General features: G+C 42.2%; 1 protein-coding gene across 2 annotated transcripts; it reads left to right on the top strand.

Annotated features, from left to right (window-relative positions):
* The first annotated feature begins 18 nt into the window (after positions 1-18).
* Positions 19-24,497, top strand: LOC122906763 (myosin-2). 2 transcript variants are annotated; one of them, XM_044249103.1, is made up of 38 exons: positions 19-222; positions 314-457; positions 1,892-2,048; positions 3,124-3,151; positions 3,235-3,349; positions 3,434-3,526; positions 3,923-3,986; positions 4,107-4,205; positions 4,830-4,933; positions 5,488-5,626; positions 5,986-6,104; positions 6,192-6,341; positions 7,479-7,649; positions 7,751-8,056; positions 8,671-8,742; positions 9,577-9,664; positions 9,776-9,893; positions 10,932-11,055; positions 11,144-11,280; positions 12,732-12,987; positions 14,759-15,001; positions 15,096-15,272; positions 15,355-15,500; positions 15,583-15,673; positions 15,759-16,148; positions 16,989-17,115; positions 17,791-17,909; positions 18,050-18,246; positions 18,959-19,142; positions 19,220-19,385; positions 19,485-19,609; positions 19,786-20,094; positions 20,181-20,384; positions 20,931-21,056; positions 21,147-21,317; positions 21,401-21,505; positions 21,624-21,719; positions 24,247-24,497. In XM_044249103.1, exons 1-38 carry the CDS (start codon positions 19-21, stop codon positions 24,397-24,399), a joined length of 5,817 nt encoding a protein of 1,938 aa, XP_044105038.1. In that variant the 3' UTR covers positions 24,400-24,497. The 2 variants fall into 2 exon arrangements, with proteins under 2 accessions (XP_044105038.1, XP_044105037.1); XM_044249102.1 differs by having other exon boundaries at positions 7,751-8,060; positions 8,669-8,742.
* Positions 24,498-27,301: the final 2,804 nt, after the last annotated feature.

The following is a 27,301-nucleotide window of genomic DNA, read 5'->3' as shown; positions in this document are numbered from 1 at the left end:
CCTCTGAGTTCAGCAGCCATGAGTTCAGACCAGGAAATGGCCATTTTCGGGGAGGCGGCTCCGTACCTCCGGAAGTCTGAAAAGGAGCGCATTGAGGCCCAGAATAGGCCCTTTGATGCCAAGACATCTGTCTTTGTGGTGGATCCCAAGGAATCCTTTGTGAAAGGGACCGTCCAGAGCAGAGAAGGAGGGAAAGTGACGGTGAAGACCGAAGCTGGAGCGGTGAGTGGAGCCCCTGGAGCTGGCCCCGTTCTATCAGTTCTTGTGTTTGGTCTCTCGACTCACCTGAGCCGTTATCTTCCCCGTTGGCCAGACTGTGACAGTGAAAGATGATCAAATCTACCCCATGAACCCTCCCAAGTACGACAAGATCGAGGACATGGCCATGATGACCCACCTGCACGAGCCCGCTGTGCTGTACAACCTCAAAGAGCGTTATGCAGCCTGGATGATCTACGTGAGTGCCTCCCCCGCCCAAGTGGTTTTTATCGCCATGACCTTGGACCTGCCAGCCCGCTACTTCCACTGTCATATAAATGGATCGAAAGCAGTGACCCATTTTTCTTTCACTAGTGCTATAACTAGTCATCGCACATGTTAACTAGCTAGCACATCAGTTAGCTAATGAGTTACAAGGTTCACTAGTGCTGTTATAAGGCATAACACAAGAGCCAGTACTTGATCCTTTGTCTTCCCATCCAAAGCTGGGAAAGGCCATGGTCCATGTGGAGTGGGTTGGCCACACGTCCCCTGAACAAACACGGGAGCAGCCCCCGTTTATACCTCAGCAACCCCCCCCCCACCCTATTCTAGTTATAGAATCATCCAGGGGGAAATGACACACTTACACTTTAATGCATAAAAGTGTTTTTAAAGACCAAATTTTGCTCATTTTCAGAAAGCTTCCAAAAGGACAGCAATTTGTATCTGTGTGTTATGGTCCCCTTTACACGAAGGCTACCCCCTGGAGGAAGCCCCCCATCTTCCCCAGGCAGAGTGGGGTGTCCTAGTCCTATGGTCTCTGCCCCAGACCCAGCTTTGATGGTCCATCCCTTCACACGACTTCCCCCAGCACAGACCGTAGACCGGGAGCTTCCCAAGGAAGCTAACCCTAACCCTAACCCTAACCTTCATTCCAGGTGCCCTGCAGGGGTCTGGCACATAATACACAATAGAACTTACTACATCGCGTTGACATTTTTGTGTAGTTCAGCCGGTGCTGATGCTCAGCCAGACAACACCCACCCAGGTGTCCCTGGTGATTAGGGTTAGCATCCGTTCTGACTGGTCCATGCCCGTTTTACCCCAGTTGTTTAAGATTCTGAAAAGTTCCCTGTTTAATCATGATGTATTTACATCATTTTGGGTTCCGTGTCTTTATAGCTTAATAGTATTCTGCAAATGTCACCCCAGGATTGCTGGATCCTTAATTACATGCCTGCATCATACTGTCTTAGGATCGCCACAGTTCCCCAACAAACTCCTTATCATTGGGCACTTCAGTTGTGTCCAAACTTCTGTTTTCATGCATCTGAACGATCTTAATGCTGCAAAGGAAATACACACATATCTCCTAAAACACAGTAAAAATGTCTAACCCTACACAATAAAACAAACAAACAAACACAACTCAAAAACAAAAAAACCTTTGGAGCTCCTATTATCCAAAACTCATTATGCTAAGTCCCAAGAGGAACAATAAAAAGTCAAAACTGTGATCCCTTCCCTCAAGGATTTTGCTATCTCACTGTTGAAAGTTCCAACTAATTTTCATGCCAATGCCTTCAGGAAATGTAGGGTACTTCCTTAAAGTGCTCCTTTGAGTCAGAATTCGTTTAACAAGTGAATTGCACACCTGACAGGAAAAGCTCTTTCTCATTCCCTTGGGTAGACCTACTCGGGCCTCTTCTGCGTCACTGTGAACCCCTACAAGTGGCTGCCAGTGTACAACCCCGAGGTGGTGGCCGCCTACCGAGGCAAGAAGCGCCAGGAGGCCCCGCCCCACATCTTCTCCATCTCTGACAATGCCTACCAGTTCATGCTGACAGGTGAGTTAAATGCTTTGTGTGTGCATAATCTTTTTGGAACCACAGGAGAGAGAGACACTAACAGTCTCGAGATGCTCTTTGAGACCCTCGGTTGGGCTGGTGTATTGGTGAGGGAGGCGGTCCAGGAAGGAGGGGGTGTAAAAGATGATTTGCAATCCTTACCATCACACAATTGCTCATGGTCTCTTCGACTTCTAAAAGGCAACTGGGGTTGGCCATAGTGAGAGAATTTGTCTTTGAATGACTCAGAAACTAGAAAAGCTTGAGCAAAAATGACAAACATTGTTTATGTGTGTGCGCACACACAATCACACGTACAAACTGTGCTCCCATTGCCAAGAGCCGAAAACTGGAAGAGTACAATCTGCCCCTGTCTTATCCTCAATATCAGAAACTGTGACCAACGAATGCCCTCTCTATTAGGGAGGGCATAAATGCTCCTGTCCTGAGCCAGCCTCCATGCGCTCCAGATTTTAAGGTGTATTTGTTATTAAAACAGCTTTGCCATGAATCTTGTCCCTGGAAGACTAACTCAGCCAGCCTAGTCTTAGCAACTTGGGGAAAGGACTTAGAGAACTCATCTTCGAAGAGAGTAAAACAAACCTTTCCCTCACACTATGACTAAAGCCGTGATTACTTCCAAAGTTACCACCTGTGCTGTATTTACCCCATCCCGCATATTAAAATGCTTACTTTTCATGACTTCTTACACCTGCAATAAACAGTCACTATTCACTGCTAGAGTTGTCATCTAAACCCAAGAGAAGGCTCAGTCCACTTCTGATATGTCCTTAGTGACAGAATATTACAAAAAAAAAAAAAAAAAGGTCCGGTGTTTTGTTGCAGTGTTCTGTTTAAACAGATGCACGTGCGCTTAAGTCAGGAGTGGGTTGTGGGGAAGTACTGGGGTACATGGAAGGGGCACTGGAAAAGCCCTAGGAATTGCAAAGTCCAGTCTGAAAAATACTAAGTTTATTCCATTTTACTTTACTCACTGTTTACAAAAATACAAAACAACAACAAAAATAACAAATACACACCCCGGTATTAAATGGCTATGATTTCTCTCTTGTAGACCGAGAGAATCAGTCAATCCTGATCACGTAAGTAAATTTTATGCTTTCTTCTCACGACTGTGATGGTTGCCAGGTTTGGAACTTCATCTCACTTAGTTTTTGTTTGACAGCGGAGAATCTGGTGCGGGGAAGACGGTGAACACCAAGCGTGTCATCCAGTACTTTGCAACAATTGCAGTCACTGGGGAGAAGAAGAAGGAGGAAGCTACCTCTGGCAAAATGCAGGTAGGTCTGCGGCCAGACTCTAGACTCTAAGGGCTCTTGGGAAGTCTGGAGCCCCGGAGGTAAGGACCGCTCTTGCCTTTGCAGGGGACCCTTGAAGATCAAATCATCAGTGCCAACCCCCTACTGGAGGCCTTTGGCAACGCCAAGACCGTGAGGAATGACAACTCCTCTCGCTTTGTAAGTTGCAGACACAAGTATGGACCCTGTTCACTGGTCACAGTGTATGGGGTGTTTGTGAATATGTTCTTTGAATCTTTTTCGTTCACATTATACTGCATCGGGCTTCTCCTTTCCCTCTGAGCATGTAATAACATGGATCCGACTCCCATCTAAAAAGATATGTGACCCTATATCTGAGTTCTTTCTCATCTGTCATTACCTACAATTATTTATAATATGAAAATCAAAGATAAAATTCTTTTACCTAAAGAAACAGGATATACCTTTTCTGCCTCATACAATTAGTCTCTGGATTGATTTAATATCAACCAATTAGCATTCCAAGTATATTGAGTTTCCCAAAGATTTGATATGATTTGAAAACAAAGTAGTAATATTAGTTTTCCTTTCAAGGGTAAATTCATCAGAATCCACTTTGGCACCACAGGGAAGCTGGCTTCTGCTGATATTGAAACATGTGAGTGCTTGGATCTCCTTTATAGTCATTTCTGCTTCCTATAACCTATAAAGTCAACCCAAAGTAAAATGTGCATCCCACATGAATTTTTGTATTGCCCTGTTGGTTATTTCCTTCCAGATCTGCTAGAGAAGTCTAGAGTTACTTTCCAGCTTAAGGCTGAAAGGAGCTATCATATTTTTTATCAGATCACATCGAACAAGAAACCAGAACTAATTGGTAAGAAATGTCATAATCCCTTTCTAGAATGATTGCACCAGCCCCTCTCCATGCATGGTCCAGTCTAGTATTCCATGACTGAATTTTGTCAGGTCTATCACCTTGATTTCAAAAGTAGTTTTGTGAGTGTATTGTGATTATAGAAATGAAAAGCAAAAATTTAACACCTTCAAATCCTATCACTATGAAATAACCACTGTGAACACTTAGGTGAATATCATTGTACTCATTTTCTGAACATATAGATATTCAGACATACAGTAACTGGAATCCTACGTCAGTGTTCTTCTGTGATGTACTTTTTTCATCAGGCAATACCGTATCATGGTTTTTTTCCATGTCACCAATTATAGCTCCACATTATTATTTCTAATGGTTGCATCATGTTATATTCTAGAGATAAGCATAACTTATTTAGCCATACCTTTTAAAGGATATTTAGGTTGTTTCCAATTCTGGATTTTTAATAGTCAGCACTGTGCTGATCATTCTTACAGATATAACTTCTCCCAGTATGTGATAATCTTCTTTAGCTTCATAGACTGTCTTAGACTTTGTCTAGATATCTCTTGTTTTAATGAAAGGGATCATTCTGCTTACCTTTTCTCTGTTCCATGTACTTAGAAATGCTTCTGATCACCACCAACCCATATGACTACCCATTTGTCAGTCAAGGGGAGATCAGTGTGGCTAGCATTGATGATCAAGAAGAACTGATGGCCACAGATGTAAGTGCAACACAAGAAACTCAGAATGATGATGTTGAGTTAGAGCAATCGTCCCTCCGATAAATATTCAGTTTCTAGTAGAAATAGCAAAAGAGGGTTCAAAGATGTGCATGGATGTGCCACCTGAAGTAAGCCAAAAAGATGAAGATGTGCCCCCACAACACGTGACTTTTAAAGGTCTATCATTTCTGAATTTATCTAAACCACATTTTTTGGGGGTAATCTACATGAATGAGATCCATACCACTTCTCAAAAACAATAAGTTCGTTAAGTTTACTGTCCTGTTCTCTATCTTGTTTCCTTCTTCAATCTGCTAGGGTTTGCAGATATAGGATCTGCACCTATAATTCTAAAGCTCAGTGCTGGCCTTTGGTTGATCAACTCCCACTAGCCTTTGGTTAATCAACAGTCCTCTCTAAAGTGTTCCTTGCACCCCCATCAGCAATGATAATTTCCTCAGTTTGACCAACATGTCAGGAATCAGAATGTGAACAATGCATAGTAAGCGTGTGGATCATAAACCTAACAGTTATTCTCTTGGTTATACTGGCAGAGCGCTATTGATATTCTGGGCTTCACTAATGACGAGAAAGTCTCCATCTACAAGCTCACAGGGTCTGTGATGCATTACGGGAACTTGAAGTTCAAGCAGAAGCAGCGGGAAGAACAGGCTGAGCCAGATGGCACTGAAGGTAACCAACTAAGTCATGCCCGATTTTTTGTTTTGAAAATCACATTCTTAACTTGTTACCCTTGAGTTTTTCAAGGAAGACAAAGTCATTTTTAAAAATTGAGTTTTAAAGTATACCCAGATAATATAGTATGTGAAGCATTGTGTTAGATAGATGTTTTCTATCATCTATGAAGTTCCTTAGGGCACACTACCCATAATAAAATTCTTGAACTTAGTGAAAAAGAAATGGGTAAGAATGCTCAAAGAGATAGTCTGAAAACACTGCACAAAATGTCTGTAGCTTAAAAACATTTTTTTTTTGAGAAAATGGATTGCTCTGGGCCATAATAACATTGTTTTATCCTTTCTTCCTTTCAGTTGCTGACAAGGCGGCCTATCTCCAGGGTCTGAACTCTGCTGACCTGCTTAAAGCCCTCTGCTACCCCAGGGTCAAGGTTGGCAACGAGTACGTCACCAAAGGCCAGACTGTAGAGCAGGTAGGTGCATAATTCAAATTCACCAGCAGAATCAAGCATTTTTACAGTCCTCTGATAACCTCAAGAGATACATTTTTGTTTTTCAAGGTGACCAATGCTGTGGGTGCTCTGGCTAAAGCCATCTATGAGAAGATGTTCCTGTGGATGGTCACCCGTATCAACCAGCAGCTGGACACCAAGCAGCCCAGGCAGTACTTCATCGGGGTGTTGGACATTGCCGGCTTTGAGATCTTTGACGTGAGTTGGTAGCTGGTTGGTAAGGGGAATTTACAGTATGGAAACAGAAATATCAATAAGAAGAAATCTGTGAATATTATAACCCTCTCTCACTACTCCCCAAAAGCTATGCTGAACCTTAGAAGAGAATGATGGATTAACTACTAAGCATTTACTGCAGTAGCAGTCCCCCTTCTATGAGAGACCATGCACTTGATGAGCACTCTGAGTTGCTATGGGACCCAAAGAGGGTTAGGAGCTAGCTCGGTGTCAGGGGGATGAGGGAGCCCTAAAACTCCCACAGCGCCAAATGAGGTTAACATAAAAATGTCAAAGTAATCCTGTGAAACATATAACATGTTCTGAATATATGGTGGGGGAAGTCATTGAAAAACACTTAGATAAGACAAGAAGAACAGAGAAAAAAGAGTAGTAATTAATAAAGTCAGCATTTATTCTCATTAATGGGATATTATAAGATAAAAATCCCTATTTGATGAAATATAGTTTTCCTGCTTACAGTTTTAGGAAATTTATTTCTTTCTAATTATAAAAGCAAAAGCCAGACATTGTAGAAAATACGCCAAATCAAGGGGAAGGGTCCCCTATTAACACCACTATTAATATCAAGCTAATGTTAATGTTTTGGCGTCCGGGTTTTGTTTTTGTTTTTGTTTTTGTTTTTTAACATTAGTGTGTTATCGCACTGTATATGATAGCTGGTATCTTGATTTTGTTTTAATTTCCAATGAAGAAGAACAAGAGTGTCAATTATTGTCCACTTGCAAAGCTGACACTGGTGATTTCCATACAACAGAGACCCCTCACAGCCAACTCCAAACAGGTTGCCCATTAGCTCTTAATTGTGTCAATGGAAAATGGAGAGGATAATGGAATAAGCATGAAATGATGAAGTGGGAAGTCAGAAAAATCCCTGAGTGAGCTTAAGCCAGTGCAGGGCAAGAGCTTTAATGTGTTCTAGGATTCTGTAGTAAAATGGCAGCAGAGAAAACAGTAGATTTCATAGTGCTCCCCTGCACCATGATTTTGATATCTGTAATCTAAAGGCTATTCTACATATATTTTTAAATTAAGAAGGCCTACATTTAAAAATGCTCAACTTGCTCAAGAGAAAAGCGAACACATGTATTTATTTAGTTCAACAGCCTGGAGCAGCTGTGCATCAACTTCACCAACGAGAAGCTGCAACAGTTCTTCAACCACCACATGTTCGTGCTGGAGCAGGAGGAGTACAAGAAGGAGGGCATCGAGTGGACCTTCATCGACTTTGGGATGGACCTGGCTGCCTGCATCGAGCTCATCGAGAAGGTCTCCTGAACTGTCCACTCAGTAACGTCTTCTCGTAAACTCCCTGGCTCATCTTACAGCTCATATTTACCCTATATGCATTTTGTTTTGTTTTAATGCAGCCCATGGGCATCTTCTCCATCCTGGAAGAGGAGTGCATGTTCCCCAAGGCCACAGACACCTCCTTCAAGAACAAGCTGTATGAACAGCATCTTGGAAAGTCAGCCAACTTCCAGAAGCCCAAGGTTGTCAAAGGCAAGGCTGAGGCTCACTTCTCACTGATCCACTATGCTGGTACTGTGGACTACAACATCGCTGGCTGGCTGGACAAGAACAAGGACCCCCTGAATGAGACCGTGGTTGGGCTGTACCAGAAGTCTTCGGTGAAAACTCTAGCTTTCCTCTTCTCTGGGGCTCAAACTGCTGAAGCAGGTAACACTAACTAACACTTTCTCTAGGTATTCCAAAAAGTGCTGTTAGTTTGAGGCTGATCTCATAACCCTGCCAGAAGGATTGCAGAGCCAGATCCATTGTTCTTCCAAGTTTTGACTAAGTAGGCTGCGTTACAATCATACATTTGTGTCTCACTTACTGCAAAGGGTTAGAGAGGAACTGTTATGATCTCAACCAATGAAAAGCCTCAGCTTCTATGATTCTCTCCTACTTCTTCCTCCACATCTGCTGGATATTGAGTATCTGGGGATATTTAAGAAAATGGAATGACAACCTTCTGCCTATCTAGACTAGCTTCTATTGATGGTTTTCGAAGTTATTTTGTCTCCACATGTCCTAACATTGAGGATCCATTTTTATATGGTGAAGTGAATGCCCTTTACTTCATCTTCTAATAGAAGAAAAAAATCACAAAAAGTGATTTTGTAGTTGACAGCTAAGTGTCATTTGGGCTCCAGTGGAGAGGCCGGTAGTGTCCAAAAACTGCTCCATCAGATGCGTGCTGAAATTGGCAATAAACAACCAAGAAATAGCCCTGTCAGTTCAAAACCACACTTGAATGACACCTTTTCTTATTTGCTTTCCAGAGGCAAGTGGTGGTGCCAAGAAAGGTGGCAAGAAGAAGGGCTCTTCTTTCCAGACCGTGTCTGCCCTTTTCAGAGTAAGGAAGAAACTGTTTTTGACACTCCCCACTTACTTTAGGAATTTGTTTTTAAAACCACAGAGTTCTTTCCACAAGTCACTGAGGAAAAGACTGATACTGATTAATGATACCTGTTAATCTAGTTTTGGAGAGAAGACGTTTAAATTACTCAGAAATTATTAGCTCATCTTTGATGCCAAGGAACACAATGCCAAATATTTTATAGGAAATTTTATAAAACTGAATATTCTACCATTCATAGTCTAGCTGAGTCATAAGACTAAGCAATGAATGACATGGTACTTAGAGAGATTAAATTAACAGTAAGGCTAATGAAAATCTAGCAGCTAGCCTATAGGAAATTTAATAGAGTATTCTTGTCCTTAATCTGGTCAGTCCTCAATTATAGCTGGTAAGATTGTTCCCCTTTAGATAACATTTATGCCCTAAGAGTCAACTGGGCTGGAAAGGGGAGCTATGTTTATGAGAAAAAGCAGTGTGGTACAGGTTCACATGTCCTCCCTGGAGAACCATGGAGCCGGGTAGAAGAAAGTGTGGCCATCTTGTATAAGAAAGCAATGGCCTTGTAAGTGTATGTGGGAAGCCATGGACCAGGGAGGAAGTAAGGCCTGTGTCAAGCTGCTTCCCGTGTGTAACTCCTGCCAACTCAAGGGGAGAAAGAGGTAAAGAGGAGAAACCTACATCTCTGGAGAAGGATAGCAAGCTATTACTTTACATGGAAATGATCCATACCAGTCATTCAACTCAGCCATAAACATCAAACTTAATAGACATTGCCAAATGCCCACAACCATGGTGAAAGAGATAACGGGCTTTTTCCTGACCTCACAGGAGAACTTGAACAAACTGATGACAAATCTCAGGAGTACCCATCCTCATTTTGTGCGCTGTATCATCCCCAATGAAACAAAGACTCCTGGTAAGAAGCTCTAGAGTGAAGGCATAAAACAGGACTGCCACATCTCCTTTAAAAACAACAACAACAACAACAACAACAACTCTGCAGTGTAATCCATATGTATACTTTCAGGGGCCATGGAGCATGAACTTGTCCTGCACCAGCTGCGGTGTAACGGGGTGCTAGAAGGGATCCGCATCTGCAGGAAGGGGTTCCCAAGCAGGATTCTTTACGCAGACTTCAAACAGAGGTCAGACTCTCTGAATTATGGTATATTTTGAAGTTTAGTATAAATATATTTATTGCAAACAAAATAATTTGGTGAAGAAAATATGCCTCTATTCATGTTTAATTTGCCACAAAAAAGAGTAAAAAATCATAAGCCTCAAAACACCCTTAAAATAGAGATATACCACCTATTTTGTACTCCAGACTTTTCATGGGCTTTATTGAGCTCCTGGTACAGCTCGTAGAAAAGCACATTAACCTCAGTAATTAGGAGAACTACCACTTTTTTCATGTATAACATGTAAGTACTATCAATACCTCCTCTTATAGATGAATAAACTGAGGCTCATGAGATTAAACTATCTGTCCAAAGTCACATGGGTGCTGGTAGCTAGGCTAGGAAACTCTGGGTCATTTTCTGTTACTTTCTTTCTTCCTGGTTTCCCAGGGTTTCCAGAGCCATCACAATACAAGCTCCTAAGCAATTCTTTCTCCTCCTTAGACAAGCCCATCTTGGGAATCAAATAAGAGGCAAAGGGGCAAGAGGCTGGTGGCAGCTCCAGGGAGCTGCCCCCTCCTAAGGCTGGGCCTGGTGGAGTGGGCAGAGAACTTCAGTGTACAAAACCCAAAGTTCCATTACACATTTATTGGGGTGATCAGGACAGTTTCTCCTACCTGAACTGGACCTTCCTACCCAATTCCTCACTAAAAATTTTCTTTCTGGAACTCAGGATCATAAAAATCAAATGAATCTACCCAGGAAAACATGTCACATTTCATTGGTCATCTACACCTAGATCACCTGATCTAGGATCAAGATCATAGGATCCTTTCCTGAGAACAAGTTCTGATGACGCAGAAGGGAAAGTCTGCAACTGTGCTGGAGGGTGGAATGGAATGAAAACTATTGGTGCTAGCCTGACCACCCATGTACCTAAAGTCCTTCCTGAGAACAAAGAAGGATATTTTTCTTTAAAGCTCTGGTTTTCTAGAGGTCATTTAGTGTTTATCTGCTATTAGTGTCATCATAAATAAACTTAAAAAATATTTACTTAAACAGGTACAAGGTATTAAATGCAAGTGCTATCCCCGAAGGACAATTCATTGACAGCAAGAAGGCTTCTGAGAAGCTTCTTGCATCCATCGACATTGACCACACCCAGTATAAATTTGGTCACACCAAGGTAATGGTCTCTAAAGCTTACTTGATGCTATCTGTGTCCCTATGAATTTTCTGTATAGTATCTGATCTGCAACTCCTTCCATGCATAGGTCTTTTTCAAAGCTGGTCTTCTGGGGCTCCTAGAGGAGATGCGAGATGAGAAGCTAGCCCAGCTGATTACAAGAACCCAAGCCAGGTGCAGAGGGTACTTGGCAAGAGTGGAGTACCAGAAGATGGTGGAGAGAAGGTATAAACATAATTTGTGTCCTTATTCCCATCTTTCTGCTCCAGAAACACATTAAGTTGGCATAACCCAGATATGATAAGGCCACAAACATAAGCAAGAACGAATAAAGTGTCCTATACTAAAGTGGGGATAGAGATATACCAGAAAATTGAAGTTAAGGATGATCACCATGAAACATATTCTGACTGTCTAGGTTGAAGAAAGAGAGAGAAAGCATAAAGCGTGGCCAGTTCCTATCTCACAAGAGAAAAGATACCAGTATAAAAATATACCAGTGTGAATTTAGTGGGTAGATCATTAAATTAGATACACTGAGCTGAACAGCAGATGGTATTTTCAACAGTGATTTTATACAAGATGCAGAAATAACTTCTTCCCTCTGATCAGTTCTATTATGAAGCTATTATGTTGTAAAATATTAAGGGCATTTATCTGTGAAAGATTTTTTTTTCAGTAAGTTAATACAATGTCACCAAGGTATGTGGCTTTCTGGTGATCTGATCTGATGCAGGGACAGTGTTCTAAATCTAAAGATCCAGGTGTCTCAGACTGCAGAATGCATGTGAATGGGCCCCACAGTGAGAAATGCATTTTTTATGGGCATATACACATTAATATGTTTGTGTATGTAAATATATATGTAATTTACATCAAACAAATTTTATTTCTATATCCTGTAGTTATGTTAATATTTTCTATTGTAATCTATTTTTATTAAAAATAGTATGTCATAACCCACTATATATATATATATATATATATATATATATACACACACACACATATGTGTGTGTGTCTGTGTGTGTGTGTATGTATACACATATGTATGTATTTGGGCAGTTGATTGCCTATCTAGGGGGGTAATTAATCTTTTAAATAAATTAGATTTTTTTAATGTGATAATATTACAGAGTAGAATGCAAAATTCACACAACACATAAAATGCAAAACCAGAGATTCTTCACAGCAATTCTGTTTTTAATGAATCCTTTTGTTCCGTGCCCTCATCCCTCAGGGGTCTTGAAAGTGATTTCACCACTGCTCTTATTGGTGTTCCAGAATGAAAGCTTGAGAAGCACTGATCTACAGCAGTAGTTCTCAAAGGGTGGTCCTTAGACCTATATCACCAGCATCTCTTGCAAATTTGTTACAAATGTGAATTTTAGACTGTCTCTCAGATCTTCTGAGGGAATCTCTGGAGATAATGTTCAGGGACTAGCATTTTATCAAGTCCGTCATGATCCTTAGGCATACCAAAAGTTTGAGAGGCACTGATGTAAAGAAAGGAGTGATTACAGAGTCCTTGACCATTATCCCCAAATAGAACTTCTTGCATCTGTGCTTTTGAAGATAGGAGAGGCACACGGTGGGGGCAGAACCCCTAGCTCCTGCTGCCAAGACTTCAATTTCTTTATCCACGCAATATCAAATTTTTATTAATTAAATTTCAGGGAGTCCATCTTCTGCATCCAGTACAACATCCGCGCCTTCATGAACGTCAAGCACTGGCCCTGGATGAAACTCTTCTTCAAGATTAAGCCACTCCTCAAGAGTGCGGAGACCGAGAAGGAGATGGCGACCATGAAGGAAGAGTTTCAGAAAACCAAAGACGAGCTCGCCAAGTCAGAGGCCAAAAGGAAGGAACTGGAGGAAAAAATGGCCACTCTCTTAAAAGAGAAAAATGACCTGCAGCTCCAGGTTCAGGCTGTAAGTAGTGGGGTCATGGTGGGTGCTGCACATTGGGATGCAAGCACTCGAACTCTGGGCACTGGTGGTGGTGCATTGGGTAGTTAGTGTGGGGACACTCACTGGAAAGGGAAGGTCAGAGCACTCTGATGGTTCTAGTACAGTCCATATATCACTTCATCGCCCAAACCAGGACTGGGGCAATAAGGTAGAACGGACCACTGTCACCTGTTCTCCACTATTTCATCAAACTATAGGACTTATGACTTATTTTCCCTTTGACATCAGTCCTTGAAAATGATTTTCACACAAAACTATCCCAAATGAAATATTTAGGGGCGGATGGCATGTAGAGATTGATTTTTTTTTTTAATCTCTGAAACTTCCTTTAACTTCTCAATATCCAGGAGTTTTAAATCATGATATGTGCAGCTGACAGATGTGAGTGTTCTCCATCACATTTTACAGAAATGTTGTTTGTCACTGGCCTCCAAAATTCAGATTCACTCTTTCCAGTCCACGTGCACAGTCAATGCCCCCATGGCATGCAGACCGCTGCCTTGGCACCCCCAATGCTCTGCCTGTTCCCAGCTCTCCCTCCATCCAGCCCACTCACTTCTCACTCCTGCACCAGTCATTTGACTGGTCATTTGAGAACTGCCTCCATAACTCTGAAATGTAATTTATAAGACTTTCATTCAGAGTGAACTAAATTGGTCTGGTATCATCTACTCAACACAAAATCATATATTTCTCCTGTTGATTAAAGTAAGTTTCTTCTGTCAAGTTTGGGCAATGTAATAATTCTTTCTTCTAGATTACAGAAGGAAAAAGAGCTGTTTTTCTGACCCAGCCCCTTCCAATCTATCCAGAATGCTCTTCTGTTGTCCCTGGAGAATTACTTAGAATCTGTCCTATACCACTATATCCACTACATGAGCACACTGTATATTTTACTCTTACGTATTCAAAGGCTAGTATGGAGGCTCACTGGTGAATGTATTTATCAGTTTCTCGCTCATATTCTGTCTGCTCCCAACCCTCATAATTGGAAACATAGCAGGTTGTCAGGAATTTCTTGATTACTTTATGCCTCAACTTGAATGTTGAAAAATTATAACCACCATCTTCCTCCAGTACTACAAAGAAGAGCAGTTCATTAGCAGCTGCATCCTGAATTCCCCACTGGGATGCCTTCTCTCTTCCTGCTCCATCCCCCAATGACTCGATTTCTACAAAATGAAATCCTGCCCACCTCTCAAAGTGTAGTTCAAATGTCACTCTATTCAAGAAACCACCTCTAATAGAATTTCTCTGATCTCTTCCATCACAAATGCTTTCTGAATTCATGACAGATTTGGGGAGGGGTGGGCTTTCTAATCTACTAGAGAATATACTATTCTAGGGACTCCTGGGTGGCTCAGTTGGTTAAGCAGCTGCCTTCGGCTCAGATCATAATCCCAGCGTCCTGGGATCGAGTCCCACGTCGGGCTCCTTGCTCAGCAGGGAGCCTGCTTCTCCCTCTGCCTCTGCCTGCCATTCTGTCTGCCTGTGCTCGCTCTCGCTCCCTCTCTCTCTCTGACAAATAAATAAAATCTTAAATAAAAAAAAATAAAGAATATACTATTCTAAAAGAACAGGACATTTTGTTCTCCCACAATATACCCTGGATTGAACACAGGAGGTGGTTCAAAAACCTAAATCCAAAGAACCAACAGCAGAGATTGACATTGTTATCACTGTGAAATATTTTATTCTTTCTTTCCAATTTTGATTTTGTTTCCAACTCAAGGAAGCTGAAGGTTTGGCTGATGCAGAGGAAAGATGTGACCAGCTGATCAAAACCAAAATCCAGCTGGAGGCCAAGATCAAGGAGGTGACTGAGCGAGCAGAGGATGAGGAGGAGATCAACGCTGAGCTGACGGCCAAGAAGAGGAAACTGGAGGATGAGTGTTCGGAGCTCAAGAAAGACATTGACGACCTTGAGCTGACCCTGGCCAAGGTTGAAAAGGAGAAGCACGCCACAGAGAACAAGGTATGAGTTATATTCTGTTCTACTATGCAGATGTTCTACCACCCTACTAACATGCTTTAGCACAGCTACCATTTCTTTTTTTTAATTTTTTAAGGTGAAAAACCTCACGGAAGAGATGGCAGGTCTGGATGAAACCATCGCAAAGCTGACCAAAGAGAAGAAAGCCCTCCAAGAGGCCCACCAGCAGACTCTGGATGACCTTCAGGCAGAAGAGGACAAAGTCAACACCCTGACCAAGGCTAAAATCAAGCTAGAGCAGCAAGTGGATGACGTAAGTCTAAGATTATCAAGGAGATTATTTTCTTCGAAAAGAAGCTAAGCATTCCTTTAGACTAAACATTATTTATATTTAGCTTGAAGGGTCCTTGGAGCAAGAAAAGAAACTTCGCATGGACCTAGAAAGAGCTAAGAGGAAACTTGAAGGTGATCTCAAGTTGGCCCAAGAATCCATAATGGACATTGAAAATGAAAAACAACAACTTGATGAAAAGCTCAAGAAGTAAGTGTGAAAGAATTGCTTATGACCTTGCCTTCAATGGGTGGATATACACTCAATTTTTTTTTTGCCACTTTTCAAAAAGGAAAGAGTTTGAAATGAGTAATCTGCAAAGCAAGATTGAAGACGAGCAAGCAGTTGGCATTCAGCTGCAGAAGAAGATCAAAGAGCTGCAAGTACGCTTAGATTTCTATCAGTCTGGCTCAGAGAGGCATAGTTATGACACAGAGAAGCTAAGTGTGTGCTTTTCACCACCCCTAGGCCCGCATCGAGGAGCTGGAGGAGGAAATCGAGGCAGAGCGGGCCTCCCGGGCCAAAGCAGAGAAGCAACGCTCTGACCTCTCCCGGGAACTGGAGGAGATCAGCGAGCGCCTGGAGGAAGCTGGCGGGGCTACTTCCGCCCAGATCGAGATGAACAAGAAGCGCGAGGCCGAGTTCCAGAAGATGCGCAGGGACCTGGAGGAGGCCACCCTGCAGCACGAAGCCACGGCGGCCACCCTGAGGAAGAAGCACGCGGACAGCGTGGCCGAGCTCGGGGAGCAGATAGACAACCTGCAGAGAGTCAAGCAGAAGCTGGAGAAGGAGAAGAGCGAGATGAAGATGGAGATCGATGACCTCGCCAGTAACGTAGAAACAATCTCTAAAGCCAAGGTACCAGAATCTGGAAAATTGTTATTAGTGACAATGATCAGGGTACTTTACACACATTATGTCATTTGTTTTTTTTACAATAATCTAGGAGATAAGCAAGAAAGATACGAGTATTTGTATTATTTCCACTTAACATATGAAGAAACTGAAATTCAAAGAAGTTAAACACACTGGCCCCATCACACCAGACCAGCTTTTGAACAAAGGTCACCTGCATTCTCTCAGGCTCCAGCTGGAGAACTAGGTTTCCAACATTCTCAATTAATGGATATGCCGTTTCACTGCACACAAAGGCAATCATGTACATATAAACATGCTTTTATTTTTTTTAATATTTTATCCATTTATTTGACAGAGAGAGAGAGATCACAAGTAGGCAGAGAGGCAGGAAGAGGGGGAGGGGGAGGTAGGCTCTCTACTGAGCAGAGAGCCCAATGCAGGGCTCAAACCCAGGACCCTGAGATCATGACCAGAGCCCAAGGGAGAGGTTTAACCCACTGAGCCACCCAGGTGCCCCTAAACATGCTTTTAGAGAAATACACCATGTAATTCTTACAAAATCTTAAATTTAAAACACAGACTTTAAATTTTTGTGGGTTAACAGGGCACAGAACTTCACAGTTAGCTCTTTAAAAATCCCGACATGTATTTTTTACTGAGGACAGCGATCAAAATACAAGGAAAACAATTCTTGTGTATCACATTATAGACAAGATAATTTGATTTTATGCCAAAAGTATTGACTTATACTTTATTTTATGTATTTATCTATATGTTTATGTATATTTTAAAATTATATCACAGCATCTTTGTTTCCTTCTTTTGCCTTTTTGCACATAGGGGAACCTGGAGAAAATGTGCCGCACGCTGGAGGACCAAGTGAGCGAGCTGAAATCAAAGGAGGAGGAGCAGCAGAGGCTCATCAATGACCTGACAACCCAGAGGGGACGCCTGCAGACGGAATCTGGTAACTCTCCTCTTTTGGGCACTAAGAATGAAGATGATGTGGTTGAAAACAACTGATTTGGTAACGCGAGAGCCTAATAAAAACAGCTGAGGACATGTGTCCTTTACTGAAAATCTCAGACTTCCAACTTACTTGCCAGGTCACTTGGGGACAAAGTTGGAGATAAAGACTTCGATAGGACTGGATCGAGCTCTGTTCCAGAAATGCCTGGAGTAGTTGGCCACGCTAAGGGGACACTTGGGCTTAGGAGTCACTCTAGCCTGGGCCCAGGACTCCTGTTGCAGACCGAGTTTCTGTCTCTGTACATCTGAATGAACCAGACTCCTGAATGGGGAATGGATAACCCTGTCTCTCAGAAGTCCGATGTAACTGGGACCATGTAGAATTCAGTGTCCTGGCTCCTACAACCAGGTTTTCCACACTACCATAAACCCAGAAAGAATCAGTTATGGAGAGAACAAAAAGTATTTCAGCTGTATTTATTCATTCAGATTCATGCATGAGTTTTGCCATAAAAATCAGAAACTTGACATTAAGCATGAAGGCGGCAATACAGAATTCAATCTTTTGAGCACTCAGGGGGCGGGGAGTCAAGAGTTAAAAGTTATTTCTACTGTGGGCTAGCAAAACTCTTTCTTTACTTTAAAAAATCATGCCATTTCTTTCGTCTATAAGGTGAGTTTTCACGGCAGCTAGATGAGAAAGAAGCTCTGGTATCTCAGTTGTCGAGAGGCAAACAAGCATTCACACAACAGATTGAGGAATTAAAGAGGCAGTTGGAGGAAGAGATAAAGGTAAATGATAATATTGTCAGACTCACTGTTTTTTGTATGACCTAACCCTAACTGGAATCCATTTACACCAACTTGCAAAGGGTTTTGAAACTCAATAGTTAAACATAGCCAGTAAAATAAAGTTGTAACTATCTCCGTAGGCCAAGAACGCCCTGGCCCACGCCCTGCAGTCCTCCCGCCACGACTGTGACCTGCTGCGGGAACAGTATGAGGAGGAGCAGGAGTCCAAGGCCGAGTTGCAGAGAGCTCTGTCCAAGGCCAACAGCGAGGTGGCCCAGTGGAGGACCAAATACGAGACGGACGCCATCCAGCGCACGGAGGAGCTGGAGGAGGCCAAGTATGTGTGCAGATGTGAGAGAATGTGCAGACAACTTTGCATGTTGAATCATTAAGATAACGACCTTCAGTGAATTAGCCCTCAAACATTCATTAATCAGCTCCTCTTTGCCAGGCACTATCAGGCCCTGAGAATAAGTCCCGAGTAAAACAAACAGGATACCTGCCCCCATGCTAAAATCTACTTAAGGAAATGAGTAACAAACAAATAATTATCCATATAGCCAGGCCTTGTTGCTGTTTGTCCAGCACAGCAAGCTGATTGCTGCTTCAAGGCTCTGCATGTGCTGGTCCCTCCGTCTGGAGTACTCTCCCCACAACCTCCCTCTGGCTTGCTTTGACTTTGTAGACCTTGACTCAAATGCTATCTCCTCAGAGGAGGTATCTAGAATATCTAGAATAGCTGCCCACCCCTTACCCTATTTTACTTTTCTTCACTGCATTTATATCTGCAGTATGTTGTCAGGCATTTTCTCACCTGCCTACTATTTCTCTCTTGTCCTCACTTGGAAGCTTCATGAGTCAGGGCCCTTTTTGTCACCTTGCTCACTGCTGTGTACCCAGTGTCTGGTTCATAAAAGGAGCTCATCAGTATCTGTTGAATGAATGAATGGATATTTTTCATATGAAACTTCCAGTACTTCTTAGCATGGCCATAGCTCTTAATTCTTGTTCTGGTTTGCTCCCCTCTACAAACATATATAACCTTCAAGGAAGAAGCTGGCCCAGCGGCTGCAGGCGGCTGAGGAGCACGTAGAAGCCGTGAACGCCAAATGTGCTTCTCTAGAAAAGACGAAGCAGCGTCTCCAGAATGAGGTGGAGGACCTCATGCTGGACGTGGAGAGAACCAACGCGGCCTGCGCTGCCCTGGACAAGAAGCAGAGGAACTTCGACAAGGTAACTTGTGCAGCAACCTCTGCTTGCCACTGTCTTCCTCTGTCCTTTACAACTGGTAACCCCACTGGGTTTTTTAGATCCTGGCAGAGTGGAAACAGAAGTATGAGGAAACCCATGCCGAGCTGGAGGCCTCCCAGAAGGAGTCCCGCTCTCTCGGCACCGAGCTATTTAAGATGAAGAATGCCTATGAGGAATCCTTGGATCAGCTGGAAACTTTGAAACGAGAGAACAAAAACTTGCAGCGTGAGTCCCTTTCCCTTGCAATAATATTCATGCCTTGGGAACCAATCCCTTAGGTCCTCTGTCTGATCAAATCTCTACTTGCTTTTATCCAAACAACAGAGGAGATTTCTGACCTCACGGAACAGATTGCAGAAGGAGGGAAACGTATCCATGAACTTGAGAAGATAAAGAAACAAGTAGAACAAGAAAAGTGTGAACTTCAGGCCGCTTTAGAGGAAGCAGAGGTATAGGTCCAATTGTACATTATAAACAAATCAGGTCAGAAAAGACTCTGGCCCATCCACATAGGTTGAATTAATTAAAAAAATTAGCAGCACAAAATTAACAGAAGGAAAGGTATACAGAAGAACTTCCGAATGTTTCCATTCTCTGCTAATGTCACCCTCTGCTGTCATTAAAGGCATCTCTCGAACATGAAGAGGGAAAGATCCTGCGCATCCAGCTGGAGTTGAACCAAGTCAAGTCTGAGGTCGACAGGAAAATTGCTGAGAAGGATGAGGAAATCGACCAGCTGAAGAGAAACCACATCAGGGTTGTGGAGTCGATGCAGACCATGCTGGATGCGGAGATCAGGAGCAGGAATGATGCCATTAGACTCAAGAAGAAGATGGAGGGAGACCTCAATGAGATGGAAATCCAGCTGAACCATGCCAACCGCATGGCTGCAGAGGCCCTGAGGAACTACAGGAACACCCAAGGCATCCTCAAAGTAAGTGCGTTCAAAAGATGGCCCCAAGTGGCTGGGGTGACCGCAGCCCCGAGAACGAGGTGTCCCAGTGATCGTTCATCCCACAGGACACCCAGATCCACCTGGATGATGCCCTGCGGGGCCAGGAGGATCTGAAGGAGCAGCTGGCCATGGTGGAGCGCAGAGCCAACCTGCTGCAGGCTGAGATTGAGGAGCTGCGGGCCACTCTGGAGCAGACGGAGAGGAGCAGGAAAATGGCAGAACAGGAACTCCTGGATGCCAGTGAGCGTGTCCAGCTCCTGCACACCCAGGTGGGGTTTGGCACAAAGAACTCACCTTCAGTAAATGCTTGTGTGTCCCAAACAATACAAGCTTACGTGCTTTATATAACAGCTAGGTTTTATACTTCTACCAAGTTTTCACTGTATTATTGAGAGATCTTTTACTGTTTTATTTTCACATAAATTATAGATTCACTTCCTAAAATATTCTAAAGCTGCCCATATTCTCCTGTGTTTGTATCTTTATCGATCCTTATCAATATTAGCATTTTTATTTTGGAGGAATGGGATATTTGAACATCTGTTATAATTCTGACCCTGTGAATAGTCTCATTGATAAATAACAGTTATGAAATTATAGAGCTATTTGGTCTAACTATGGACTATGTACTTGAAGATACTGAATATTCTATAACATTTCTATTTTATTTACTATATATAATAGAGTACTATATAACAAACTAATATCGAAGGGCATCAGACTTGTAAATTTTTATCTGAAATTATTTTTAAAAAATAGTTACAAATGAGTACTTTGGTAATGCGATTAAAAAAATTATAATTTATTTTTAACAGAATACCAGCCTGATCAACACCAAGAAGAAGCTGGAGACAGATATATCCCAAATGCAAGGAGAAATGGAGGACATTGTCCAGGAAGCCCGCAATGCAGAGGAGAAGGCCAAGAAGGCCATCACTGATGTGAGCAGAGGGCAATGCTATAATGGCCACATTTGAATCCTGATGTGCTAGCTCAGCTCTCTCGACTGATTTTGTTTTACTACTCATCAGGCAGCCATGATGGCTGAGGAGCTGAAGAAGGAGCAGGACACCAGCGCCCACCTGGAACGCATGAAAAAGAACATGGAGCAGACGGTGAAGGACCTACAGCACCGTCTGGACGAGGCTGAGCAGCTGGCCCTGAAGGGTGGGAAGAAGCAGATCCAGAAACTGGAGGCCAGGGTGGGCCTCTCAATCTCTGTCTACTTCCATTTCCTCCCAGTGTCTTATTAGTTCAAAGTTCTTAAGAGTCTACTTATTTGCAGGTGCGTGAGCTGGAAGGAGAGGTTGAGAGTGAGCAAAAGCGTAACGTGGAAGCTGTGAAAGGTCTGCGCAAACACGAAAGAAGAGTGAAGGAACTCACTTACCAGGTATGGCAATGGTTTTGATCAGCTAAGTGCTCCCCATGCATAAGTGAAACACTCATACAATGAAACAACAGTCAAGTGCTTTTCAAGTGAGACCCTGTGGTTTTTCATTATCTTTCAGACGGAAGAAGATCGGAAAAATATTCTCAGACTTCAGGATTTGGTAGATAAACTTCAGGCCAAAGTGAAGTCTTACAAGAGACAAGCTGAGGAGGCTGTAAGTATCCTTAACATGGAAGGGAAGAGAGAAGTCCCTTGTTAAGAAAAGCTAATGAAAAAATTAGTAGATTTACCACTCTTTGTAGTAAATAAGCCATTTGCTTTTTAGAAGACTGTACTTCTTAAAAACATTTGCACATTTTTGTACTTATTGCTTATTATTTGTAATATTAATAGCTTGACGTTAAAGTAAATTTTCAGTACACAAAGAAGCCTCAAAAAATTTCAAAGCAGAAATCGTGAAGGCCACATTCTCTAGCCATAGTGTGATAAAATTGTAAAGTGGTTAGAAAATATAAACACAAATTCCCAAATGGTTAAATATTAAAAAACTAACTTTCCTAAATAATTTTTGGGTTAAATTGGAAAGGAAAAAAACTACTGAATAATTATTAGTTATAAATAAAATTTCAAGGAAGATGCCACCTTTATAAACCTAAAGAATGTAGTCAAAGCCGTCCTTGGAGGACCATTCATTGCTTTATGAATCAAAATTTTTAAAAAACTTGACAGTCCAATAAAGAAATTAAAAATAATAGTGAAAGAAGTACTGTTAAATATAAAGGTAGGAATTGATAAATGAGAGTATTTTATTTTCTAATATAATTTTAGTATATCTGAAAATTTATTTAAATAAAATAAATAAACATAATCAAGGAAAAGGAGAAAAATACAAATTCACAATAAAAATGAGAAAGGTGTGCTGGGCAGGAAAAGGAGAAAAAAATACAAACTCACAATAGAAATGAAAAAGGAGTGCTGGGCAGGCTCAGTCAGAAGAGCATGTGACTTTTTTTTTCTTTTTTTAAGATTTTACCTATTTGGAAAAGAGAGAGAGAAAGCATGAGCAGGCGAAAGAGCAGAGGGAGAGGGAGTGGGAGAGGACAAGAATCTCTAGCAGACTCCATGCTGAGTGTGGGAGCCCAGTCCCATGACCCTGAGATCATGACCTGAGCCAAAACCAAGAGTCAGACACTTAACTGACTAAGGCACCCAGGGACCCCAGGGATGTGACTCTTGAGCTTAGGGTCATGAGTTCAAGCCCCATGTTGGGTGTAGAGATAAGGAAAGAAAGAGAAAAGGAAAGGAAAGGAAAGGAAAGGAAAGGAAAGGAAAGGAAAAGAAGGGAAAGGGGACAAACCACAAGTAGAAAATAATTTTTTAATGTAAAATATAAATCTGTCAACAAAGGTGAAATCTTTGAGATTGATTATTTTTTATAGGAGGTCATGAATTACTAAGTTGGCTGAATAACTTGAGAATTACTTCTGAAAATGGACTGAGGTGCAGACAGGTCTTTCAAAATTTCAAGTAACAGATAATCCCTGAGCTATGTAAGCCATTCCAGAGCATGGGAAAAGATGGGAAGCTTTCCAAATCATTTTAAGAAGCTCATGTAACACTCATACCAAAACGTGTCCAAGAGAGAATGGTGGGGGGGGGGGCACGGAGGATGGAACTAAAGGCAGTTTTGCTCACGAGTGTAATTTCAGCAAAGATAAATAACCAAGTCTCTGAAACCCTTTATTAAGGGGATTGTCATCAGTGATTGAACAGGTTAATTCCTTCAATGTAAGGATTACTTAATATTAGGGAATTTGTCAGTAGAATCATTACATCCAAAACAGGAGAAAAATGATTGTTCTGAAATGTTCCAAAATGATACACAAAATTCCAAATTTACTTTGATTTAAAGAGACCTTAAGAAATTCATCCTTAATATGATATAGAATATTTATTTTCAGCCCACAGTCATCTTTTTTTTTTAAAAGATTTTATTTATTTATTTGACAGAGAGAGATCACAAGTAGGCAGAGAGGCAGGCAGAGAGAGAGAGAGGAGGAAGCAGGCTCCCCGCTGAGCAGAGAGTCTGATGTGGGACTCGATCCCAGAACCCTGAGATCATGACCCAAGCCGAAGGCAGCGGCTTAACCCACTGAGCCACCCAGGCGCCCCTCAGCCCACAGTCATCTTATAGCAAGTATTAACAAAAAGAAAGATTTCAGTACTCTTGCCTTTTTTAAAAAAAGATTTTATTTATTTATTTGAGAGAGCGAGAGATCACAAGCAGGGGGAAAGGGCAGAGGGAGAAGCAGAAGCAGGCGGAAGGGCAGAGGGAGAAGAAGACTCCCCACTGAGCAGGGAGCCCAGTGGGGGACTTGATCCCAGGACCCTGGGATCATGACCTGAGCGGAAGGCAAACGTTTAACCAACTGAGTGCTCCCGATGCCCTGTATTCTTGCCTTCTCTGCTCTTTATATTTTTTCTTGCTTTACTTGTGGTACATATCATTTAATAGGTTTTTGTTCCAAAAATAAATATGCAATTATTTATGGGACACCAAGCCCCAAATAAATCATAATGTTCACTTCAATGACAACCAAAATCCAGGAGGTGCTAAGACAAAAATGTCCCCTGCTCGGTATTTTAAGTTCTTCACAGATACCAAGTCCTTTCTCCCCTTAAGCCCAGAGTCTAGAAAGATGCACAGTATGGGTTCCTTACAATTCCATTTTTATTCTCAGGAGGAACAATCCAACACTAATCTTGCTAAATTCCGCAAGCTCCAGCATGAGCTGGAGGAGGCTGAGGAACGGGCTGACATTGCTGAGTCCCAGGTCAACAAGCTGCGGGTGAAGAGCCGGGAGGTCCACACAAAAGTCATAAGTGAAGAGTGATCATGTCCAGATGCTATAGGCTGACTGAAGAAATGCACAAAATGTGAAGTCTTTGGTCATCTCCCTCTGTAATTATTATCCATTCTACCCTACTACAAGGAAATAAAGAGCACAGGGTATTTTGTAAACAACATCCTTAGACTGGTCTTTCTTAAAGTGGTGTTAAAGCTGGAATAATCATAAGTCTATCAAACAATTGTACTCAACCTGCCACTAAGAAGCAGCATTCACTTTTAAGTCTACAGGAATACTTTACGGCTATAAAACTGTTGCCTATCAGGGAAGCCCATTCTGGAAGAAATTTGGAAGTCACCTTTTCTTTCTAACCTTTCCTTAATACCAGGATATAATAGGATCCTAGAAAGCTCCTAATCCCCCCGACATGTACTTAATTTTCCAGGTCTATACAAAAAATGGCACTGGCTATATTCTCAAATAGGGGACTCAGACTACAGTATACCATTACTTTTCCTTGATGTTATCAAGAACACAAATCCAAACTATTATTAATAACCCATAAAGGGTTTCATCATGAATACCCATACACCATATAGTCAGAGAATGCACACCAGGTAATGGGTATGACATGAGTGAGATGTGACCTTTCTCCCTATGAAAGCTACAAGGTTGCTCTCAAGTCTGGGGACAAGAGAATATTCTTCTATATACTATAATGTATTATCAGTAAGTTATTAGCCTATGTTTCCAGACTTGATGGCTGCCTTCATAATCATGTGAAAGGCCAAAATAAATTATCAGGAGTGTCCATAAAATACAAGTCCTGAAATAGATAATTTGAGTGTAAGTTCAACACACATAACCATCAGTATGACTGTGGTGCAAAACCCAGAAATTGTAACAATCTGAATTACTCGGAGACGTTTTCCTAGATGATCAAGATTTTCTAATCTGAATTCCACTGAGATGCATAGCCCAAGGTATAACCTTCCCGGACAGCATAAAGGAAAAGCTAAGTGGTAACTACCTACCTGATGAGAAGCAAGAGTGTACGGGTTTAAATTGCCCTGTGGGAGAATGACTTACATCAGGCATGTGGGAGCAGCTTAGCAGGTACTTAGAATTCCCCTTGTTCCAATGGCCCAAGGAAGAGTGTGGGATCACCTTTCTCCCTGCTTGGCCCATCTTTCCCTTTGTTCCACATCACTGTAAATGCTCAAGTGCCTCATAACTTGATAGTAATAAGCAAAAAACAACATCTTATAACAAGCTTACCGCAAAGCCCATCCAGCACAGGTCAAAAGGAGATCTTGAAATGCCTATCAGATCCTACTGAGAACATTATGAACACGTCCTCTGTTCCTGAGAAGCGTTGCCCCCGTTTTTCAGATGACTGCTAAAGAACATGGCTTGGAGTGGGGGGCAAACAACATGGATTGTAAGAAAGTAAAATGCTATACCTGTGGTCAGAAAGCGGGTTGAGAGTTGGCTAGGAAGGATCCCATCAGACGCAGGTCTCCTGGAAGACCCTTCCTGATGGCTTTAATCTACTCCAGGGAGAAGACTGGTAGCAGCAAGCATGCTGGGCTGCATGCTAATCAGGGGCCCGGGGTCTAGGCTGTTGTGTGATTTGTGATCACTGTCTTCTATTCTTTGGATCGCAGCTGTTTTCGTAGTCAAATGAGGAATATGGGTTAGACAGTCCCTTCCAGGCAGTAATATATCACGTGACCACTGCACCCAGTATCTCCAGATATCTGCTTTCCTATGGCTATCTATGTCATTAAATCGATTCAAATGTATGTATAATAATACAGGAACTGTTGCAAAATGGGATATGAAGAAAATTTAGTCTCCATCACAGACAGACAAGGCTGACATAGAGAGACCCAAGACAAGAGATAATGAAACAAATTGTTTTTTATAAAAATTAAAAGTTAGAAAACAACATTCAGGTGTCATTGGTAAGCAAAGTGAGAAATGTATGCCACGGGCAGCTGATGGAGAAGCTCTGGGTGCTGCGTATTTAGACAGAGAAATGCCCTGTTTTCTATTATCTTCCTGTCCTGAGTTTCAAAGAGGAAACAGGATTTCACAAGCAACTTGCATTTTTTCAAAGCAGAGAGAAGCAGGACCTCTAAGCTTGGCGAGGCAAAGCAGTGGGGAGCATGCCTGAGGTGGGAGTGGTCTGATCTGACAATGAATGGTGGGGGGGCAGTTGACCAGAGACAACACAAGCAGCTGTGTGTGGCTGCTCTTTACGAAGCAAGTTTTAAAATCACATTTCTAAGCACCCTCAACAAAGCACAGTACATTGCACCGCCCCCCCCCCCAAACAAAACTCATGCCTTCTGGAGAGGAACGGACTATCTTTTTCTGACACTCTGGTAGAAAGCAGCGACTTCCCTTCCCAGCCTAGTATCTGCAATTGTGCGGGCAGTTGAAAAGACTTCACAGGCAGGCGACTGGGCAAAACAGAACAGCGGTGGCAACAAAAGCGCAGGGACTGCGGAACATAGCCCTTTCTGAAACACCACCTTACATTATTCCAGCCAGATCGCTTTCATGTGGCTAACCTCTCGAATTATTTATAGGAGATTGATTCATATACTTAACCAAATGTGAGAGGAAATACTTCTAATTATATCCAAACATCTTTAATATGAGGGGAATTATGCTTGGAGACCTTCATTGCCAAAAACATGTTTTGCCAAATACGTTTTAAGAAAGAGGAGGAGGCTACGTGTTTTCCATATTTGACCCTATAAAAGGACCCTTGGAATGGGCAGGACTTGTCTTTCCTCATAAAGCTTCAAGGTGAGTGTGTGTGAGGACAGGGTCTGTCTGAGGACGGCAAGCGCTCTCTGGCAGCCCAAAGCCCTGCTCCACGTCCTGGCCCCCACCACAACTGGCAGCCCTTCCAGACAGGCTCCAACTTACTCCG

The sequence above is a fragment of the Neovison vison genome, chromosome 5 (assembly GCF_020171115.1).
Source record: "Neovison vison isolate M4711 chromosome 5, ASM_NN_V1, whole genome shotgun sequence".
NCBI classification, from domain to species: Eukaryota; Metazoa; Chordata; class Mammalia; order Carnivora; family Mustelidae; genus Neogale; species Neogale vison.
Note: the sequence above shows the minus strand (reverse complement) of the source record. Positions and strands in the feature narration are given on the sequence as shown.